This window comes from Vigna unguiculata, chromosome 3, assembly GCF_004118075.2.
Source record: "Vigna unguiculata cultivar IT97K-499-35 chromosome 3, ASM411807v1, whole genome shotgun sequence".
In the NCBI taxonomy this organism is placed as follows: Eukaryota; Viridiplantae; Streptophyta; class Magnoliopsida; order Fabales; family Fabaceae; genus Vigna; species Vigna unguiculata.
Window position 1 is genome coordinate 47,768,393 of NC_040281.1, and position 8,318 is coordinate 47,776,710.

The window sequence follows — 8,318 nt, forward strand, 5'->3', positions numbered from 1 at the left end:
ATTGGATTGGGTCAATTATATATTTTTTTAAAAAATAATCAATCATAATTCGATTACAATTATATTATTAAGTTTTGTTCGACAAACTTTAATAAATAACTATTTTAATAAAAAAAAATCTACAAATTTATTATTTTATTTTTAATTTTTATTAAAAAATAAAAAATTAATCTATTTAATAATTTTATCATATCAATTTTATAAATAAATATTTCTAAAAAATTCATCTTCGAACCATTAAATACTTAGTTCCTTGAAGCGCATAGAGGAGTCCTGATGACCGTACACGTGTTGCGTTTTGGTTGGAAGAAAATCTATCCGTTGGTGGAGAACGCCTTTAGGTTCTTCACCTCAGTCCCTCTCTCTCACGTTATCCCGTCACTCTGTCTCTGAGTGCTGCGTCAAGAAGACAAAGATGGCACTTCCCCTTCTTCCGATTCCCGGCATTCCACTTCCCAAGCAACAACAATCACTCTCTTCCAATATCCGCCGCAGAGCCACCACGGTGACGGCGGAGCTCCAGACAGCGGTTGTGCGGACAGGTGGAACCGATTTCCAGTTTCCGTCTGTTGATGCTCCCACCCATAAGGTCACCGTTCACGACAGACAGAGAGGAATCGTTCACGAATTTGTTGTACCTGAGGTAATATCTTTCACTGTACATCATTTCCATCGATGTGATAACCTCTTTCTTTTCCATTATGTTGCAGCTGCATGTTATTAATACTTTATCTTATTCTTTTTTTATATCATTGTTGAAAATTGATTTTTGTTTGTGATATAACAAAGAAATTAGCGATCCTTGTTTTTTTTAATATTTTGAAAATTTACATGTGATTGTTACTATGTTTTATGAAATGCAGGACCAGTATATATTACACACTGCTGAGTCCCAGAATATTACCCTTCCGTTCGCCTGCAGGCATGGTACTTACTTTTATCCAATTTATTTTTATTTTTCAGTTATTTTCTCACACAGGAGAATGCTGAAACTATGCCTAAATATCAATAGTTTGAAAATGGATAATTTTTTTCTTGGATGCTGTTTAAATTTAAATGTTAGGATTAGGATATCGTTAGTATTTGAATTTTGAATTACAGTCAGAATACAGGAGTTAAATTCTGCATAATGTATCTCCCCTGCTTTTGTAAAAAATCTACACAGAAATCCCAATAGAAAATTCACACTTACACACTCATTCATTGCTATGTTATATTGCTTTTTGATGCTTCAGTGCACGTTTATTGACGTTCTTTGGCGGTGGATTTCTCTAGTTATCTAAGTGTTAATATTTCACCATTTGCATTTGATAGAACTGGACTAGAAGAATTTTAGACTTGACGGCGTTTATCTTGAGTATGTTTCTGATCTGCCCAACTCAGTCATGTAAAAGAGAGATTTAATTAGTGCCAAATTTGACATATTTACCATACCATGTGGGAGATGATATACTTTTCAAAGTAGTTCCTAATAAATCTGTAAGTGCGTGTATATTTGGTTAAACAAGAAAAAAATGTAACATATTTTTCTACCAGTTAAAATTAACTTATGCATAAGTTAAAAATTTCAATTTGGAGAAACCATATGAAAGAGCTTTTACAAATTAGGATATGCATAAAACTAATCTTACTTTATGGGGAAACTAATTTTTCTTAATTTTTTAAAGTGTTTATGGAGAAACTTGTCCAAATAGTTCCTTAACCTTTCGTAGGAAGTCATGGGAAGAATTTTACAAACCTATAATATTTGGTTTTTCCATCTATATTATTACCAAACCAATGGTCATTGCTGACGGTAGATTCCGTTTATTCATGGGTTTTATTGACTTTAAACTAGTGTGATGTTTTGTTTTACTCTTATTGGGAGTAAAGAAAATATGGTAATTGTTTAAATCTGGTGAAGTTTGTCTTTGTAGATGATTGCAAGGAATTTGGACACTTGTTCTCTCTGCTTTTTCTATGGTCATCGTCATTGAAATCTATTGGAATTTTGTGATGATATTTCTTGCTTCCTGATCACGTTTGCTTCTTTAAAACCTTTTGTTGCAGGTTGTTGTACTAGCTGTGCTGTACGTATAAAGAATGGACAGATTAGACAACCAGAGGCACTTGGGATATCTGCCGAATTGAAAGAGAAGGCACGTGTAGCTCATCTATACTCCATGATTATGATTTTTTTATTACGTGCTTGAATTGGTAATTTCAACCTGTTAAGTACCAACGCACAATTTTCTCATTGTAGACCGAATAATCAGCATTTTCCATCCTTATTTTATTAAGGGTAAAACAAAATGTTGGACATGAATCATGATTTTTCAACTTATTACTATAGACTACTATAATTCTTTAAATCTAACCAACTATAGTAGTATTTAAATAGCAATAAGCTGTACCTCCCAAGACAGATTATTTATGTAATTTTTCTCAACACTATCTTTATTGTATCGTTGTAAGAAGTTTGTGCATGTTACTAGACTGGAGGAGGATGAATTGTTAGTTTAGCACCAATATGCTTGTCAAGTTTTCAGATGCCAGCACCCAAAGACATGTGAATAGTTTTTACCCTCTTCACTTAGAGAATAAGAACACATTGAAGGTTTTATCTTTTTTCAGTTTCAATGCACTGAACTACAACATACTATTTTTCTTCAACTATTTTCATAACTTGTAATTATGACTCATGACCAAAATAAAAGTAAACTTTAATTACTGACAATGAAACACTGTACCTACACAAATCATTCTATTAATGGGATTTTTTATATATTAACCTGGACAACTATTTGAACTACAATTTTCAGAAAAGCAAAAAAAAAATACAAAATACTACTTTTTTGGTTCATTCCTGTAATGTTAAGAACAACGAGATTGACTTAGTCAAAATAAGGGTTAAGTTAAAACCTAGAAGTGCAACTATTTGACTCTTCTTTCTAGTATATCCCTGCTGTGTTTGAATGCATAGTTTGCATTTTATTTTCTTGGTCAGTGTTTCTATTCCAGAGTCCTTCCACAAATGAATATATTTAATTGTATACATATACATATACATTTACATATACATACAACAGAACATATTCCAGCTTATGGGTTCCACCATCTTTTACTGCTATGCTGGGCAAGTATGTGAAGTTTTAATTGCATTTCAGGGTTATGCACTTCTTTGTGTGGGCTTCCCAACCTCTGATGTTGAAGTGGAAACTCAAGATGAAGATGAGGTAATGAGCAAGACTATAATTGTAGTTTGAAGCATTTTGAAATATCTGCATGAGGTAGATGTCAGTCAGATCAACTGTGTAATAGAGATATTTTCTTAAGCAGAAATATAGAATCCCACCTTCAGCATTATAATACTCAAATAAGATGTTTGACACCAATGAGTTCTACGAGTTCTGAACATACTCATTTAAAAGACCAAGACACTACCTTAAATCAAAATCTTAAAGCAATAGGTTTGTGGGTCTTTCCACATATATATTGTCCATCTTACTCATTTTTATCCAATGTAAAATTTCGAGCTCACCTTGAATTTCTAACAATTGTCCCCTCAAGTGTGATTTCCTTTCACATTGGTACACCTCCCTCTTGTGGGACCTTTCTTTGTACCGCCATTCGACAACGAGACACTTTCTTGAAACGAAGGACTTTCAATTCAAGAAATTCACAAATGTCATACTCATGTGAGTTGATCATCATGAACCATAGGCTCTAATACTACTTATAGGTTCTTCAAGAGGAAACAAACACTACGGAGATTTGACTCATGAACAAACCCTTATAAAAAATTAAGAAACCACTTTCAATCCTAAACTTCAAAACAATAGGTTTGTGCATTCTTCTACTTTTTTATCGTTCATATTATTCATTTTTACCTAAAGTGAGATTTTCAACTCACTTTAAATTCCTAATAGGTTCTATGATAGAATGCAAAACAAAAATCCAAACATTCCTCAACTACCCACTATAGGCTCACTTCCCACCCCACTCATAATCATGCAAACTAGAACTGGTTATTTGTTTTCTGGCCTTTTTTATTTCCCCAACCTTCATATCAGTTTCCATCTGTCCATTTGGCTCAACCATCTCATTTTCTTCAACATTCTCTTACATATTTGCCCTCTCCTTAATTCCATTTGTGACACTATGGGGAGATGACTTTTTATTTTGATATTGCTAGAATATCAATAAAATGTCTCTTAATATCTGTACTATACCTTTTAATATTGAATAATTTTTATTTGATGTAGACTAAATCATCAATCGTGTAAACAACCTTTGGAGTTATTTCCCATTTTCATCATATTTCCTGCTTTCCCCCTATTTAAGTAGTGGTGTTATTGTATCAATGGACTAGAGCTTGTATTATCCTAAATACTATAATTATTAGTTCAGTGTAAATGATGTTATTAGTAGTATGAAAAGGGTGTTGGGGTTGGCTTTTGTTTATTTGATGTAGAATAAATCATCAATCGTGTAAACAACCTTTGGAGTTATTTCCCATTTTCATCATATTTCCTGCTTTCCCCCTATTTAAGTAGTGGTGTTATTGTATCAATGGACTAGAGCTTGTATTATCCTAAATACTATAATTATTAGTTCAGTGTAAATGATGTTATTAGTAGTATGAAAAGGGTGTTGGGGTTGGCTTTTGTATTACATCGTAATGCATCATATAAGTGTAAATCAGTACCTGTATTATTTATATATTATTTATAAGCTCCTCAATACTATAATTATTACATGATTTGAAGTAGTTTCATCCTTTGTGACCCAGTCCTGCCATTTTCTTGATGTCGAGTTCTTAAAATTTGGTATCAACTGCAGAGATGTCTGTATTTCTGGTTATTTTCTATTTGTCTATTAGTTGTGTTGTGCACCAGTTACAACAATCAAGGGTTTTTCCTTTTTTATTTTTCCGTTCTACCCACTACTGGTTCACCATATTTTATTTTCCAGCTAACTTTTCATTTTTCTTTCTTTTATTGAGTATGTTCATATTAAATCATCATCTTTGCTGGAGTTCTTCCCTGCCATGGTATTGTTGTTGGTTTTCTAATCTTGGCATGTAAGGAGGACAGTGAGAATGATGACATGTGCTAGACCTAGATGTTGGTGTTTGTTAGGTAGAGATGTCAAAATGGGTTTCAACCCGTGAGCCAACCGCTCACTACGGGTTCGAGCCGGGTTGGGTTGAGAAAAATTCAATTTTTTTAAAAATAGGTTGAACTCAACCCGGCTCACTTAACCCACGGGTTAAACGGGTTCGAGCCGGGTTGAGGGTGGGTTGATCCACTTAACCCACCAACATTTTTTACAATATTTTTTTTAATAATTATTTACTACTTCTAATTATATAGGTTCACAATTTCATATTTTTAAATGTTAGAATGTTGCTCAATAATATTTGAATAGTTTGAATGTTTAATTAATTTGATTGCCAAGTTATATACGTTGATACTTTCATCTTTAACTATAATCTTTATAATAAATTACTCAAGCAACTGTCATATAAACAAATTTTTCTAAATTAGTATGACAAAAATGTGTAGTTTTTTATTTATATTTTATTGAATAGCATGACAGAAAATGTGTAATATTAGTCATGTTTTCTTGGACTATATGGACACTTTCTTTTGCACCTATATCATCTTGAGTTTTTTGTTTTGTTGATAAAGCTTTATATTTTTTGTTATTTTCTCTTGGAAGTGTTTATTTGCAATAAACTTAAACTGCGAGGAAGTGTTAGAATATCTACAAAATGTTTCACAACATCTTGCTTTTCTCTGGACATTTTTTAATATCTCAATTCTTTAAAATATGCTGTGAATCAATTAGTTGTCTTCCTCAGTATAGGCTTGGACTTGTAATCACTAGGACGGAACCTAATTGTTAGTATGACCAGAACTTTCGGTTAGTATTTTGTATCCCACCACAATACCCACTATCAATCTAGAACCCTAATATTTAGTGTTGCATTCATCTTTTCCTTTTTTTTCTTTTTTTTTCTCAATCTCAACAAACTGTAGAATGTGTAGTTTGCTCTCGTAAAGTGTTTTTGAGACTAAATAAAGTTGCCATGGTTGTCATTTATTGGATTTGTGAGATAAGGTTATTGTTGTTGACATCATTTGTTATTTATTTAATATTGAGTTTAATTAATCTTGGGCTCGTGCAGGTATATTGGCTTCAATTTGGACGTTATTTTGCTCGAGGACCAGTGGTAAATTCTGTTTGTAACTTCTTTTTTCCTGGAATGATCTGGCTCATTGTCTCTGATTATGTGACTTTTACCCTGGAAACTTTTTACAGGAAAGAGATGACTATGCCTTGGAGTTGGCCATGGCTGATGAGTAAGCAATGTAAATATCTGACTATTAGTGGAGCAAAGAATGTGAATATTTGGTTTCCCCTTCTTTTCTCCCTTTTTTTTTTTCATGTTTCTACCTTGTGGTCTTGGTTTATTTCACCCCTCCCCCCCCTATATATATTTTATATACGTAAAGCATCGCCCCTAATTTTTGTCTTGAAATTGAAGATAGTTGATTTAGTTAGTCCAATCATTTTCTCTTGTCAACTAAATACTGTTAGACAAATTAACATGGCATGTTAAGTGTATCAATGGCCTTTCATGAGGCGGAGATTAAAATAACATTTGAAATACATGTGTTTGTATGTGGTTGGAATTAAAATGATATCCGACATACAATTGATTAGCACGCTTTTCACTATTTTCTCTTTTCACTCTCCCAAGCACTGTTCCATTTGTTACCCTGCAAACCCAAGAATGATAAAGGCTTTTGCATTTTTTGGACCATCATCCTTATCTCCATTAGGTACTACTATTTTGGTTTGAAAATTGAAGTGTTGTGCTACCCAGTAGATTCTTGACATTAGGTATGGTTAGCAAATTAGTTAGGGGCTTGATATATTGTTCTGCTTATGCACTTTGTCTTTTTTGTAGCTTTTATTGTTTTTCTCCTGAATGTGAATTTTTTTAGTTGTCCATAAGTTTATGTTTGAAATTTGTTAAGTGTTCTCTTTATGGTGATAAGTGATAGCGTAAATTATAATGATTTATGTGATCATGTCAGAATTGCTTAACTTATGTAAAAGAATCAACATATTAGAATAGGTTAACTGATCTTTTCCATTACATATGTGTAAATAATCTTATAATTTTTGTTTCTCTACTAGTGTAAGAATTCATATTTTCCGGTCTCAAGTTGGTATCGAAGCATGTCAATCCCATTTTTTGTCATTCTCCAGTGCATTCACCATCACTGGTTGGTGCACAGCTCTGTCTTTTAAGGGTTGCATTCATTTCATAAAGCGACGCAGAACTAATACTGAAGAGTTTATAGAATGTACTGGTGCAAAACACTCTATTTATTGCTTCAAAATAAGCTATTATATAGCTAAAATACAAAATGCGTAACAGACAACTACATAGTGCATAACTGACTACATGACTTCAACTAAGACTACAAAATAGGAGTATCCTGTAGAATAGGATTTATTAAACAGAAGTAAAATAAACAACAGAATAACAAATCTACTAAAAAAACCGCTTCAAATACCATGTCGTCACTGTCCGACACCACTATTGTTGTTGTTTTCGGTGGATAAACATTAGATCTAAAGCGCTTCTCTGAGTGATGGAAAACCCAATTGGTCTCAGAGACCAACTTATCCCCTTGTTGTTGCTGACCTCTTTAGTTCCTGTTCCAACTGGTTTTTCTTCATTTCTTATTGGTTCGAGCATAGCTTTAGTTGAACACCTTGAGAGTTCCTTTTTTTACAACTATGTTTTTTCTTTTTCTAAAGTAGTTGCTTCAAGACTTGTCTATTCCTTTTCTGGTTCTCCCATAATTACTTCAGGGAAGCTTAATGGCAAAAATTACTTATCTTGGTCAACATTATTTGATCTCTAGTTTCTTGACCTAGGCTTCCATAATCATTTGGAAGATGGTAGTACAATGCCATTCAACAAGGTTGAACATGGGAAGAAGATAGATTTTCAGCTTTGTTCCCTATTGTGGCAATTTGTGGAACCCAATATATTCAGAATTCTTACAACATTTTAACTACTTTGGAAAAAGGCTAAGTATAAACTTTGTAAATGATATTTAGGCATCTATGATTTTGCACATAAGCTAACATCTTTGAAACAAACAAATCCTGACATGACCTTCTTTATTGTTGAAGCACAATCAACCTTTCATAAATTAAGGATGTTTTTAGAAGTTGATAATTTGGAAGAGATTAAGAAGTCGAATAAGTTTTCCATGGTTATGATTCCTCGGCCATGCACCCTGATCTTG

At 32.9% G+C, this 8,318-nt stretch overlaps 1 protein-coding gene across 1 annotated transcript; it reads left to right on the forward strand.

The window, feature by feature from the left end:
• The first annotated feature begins 351 nt into the window (after positions 1-351).
• Positions 352-6,713, forward strand: LOC114176915 (ferredoxin C 2, chloroplastic). The gene is made up of 6 exons (XM_028062117.1): positions 352-643; positions 864-927; positions 2,050-2,138; positions 3,147-3,215; positions 6,173-6,217; positions 6,307-6,713. Exons 1-6 carry the CDS (start codon positions 416-418, stop codon positions 6,349-6,351), a joined length of 540 nt encoding a protein of 179 aa, XP_027917918.1. The 5' UTR covers positions 352-415; the 3' UTR covers positions 6,352-6,713.
• Positions 6,714-8,318: the final 1,605 nt, after the last annotated feature.

Bases quoted from the DNA above. Each gene is read 5' to 3' on its own strand.
- LOC114176915 (XM_028062117.1), top strand. From the start codon at position 416: ATGGCACTTCCCCTTCTTCCGATTCCCGGCATTCCACTTCCCAAGCAA. The intron at 928-2,049 runs GTACTTACTTTT...CTTTTGTTGCAG, and splicing joins TCCGTTCGCCTGCAGGCATG to GTTGTTGTACTAGCTGTGCT. The intron at 3,216-6,172 runs GTAATGAGCAAG...GGGCTCGTGCAG, and splicing joins AAACTCAAGATGAAGATGAG to GTATATTGGCTTCAATTTGG.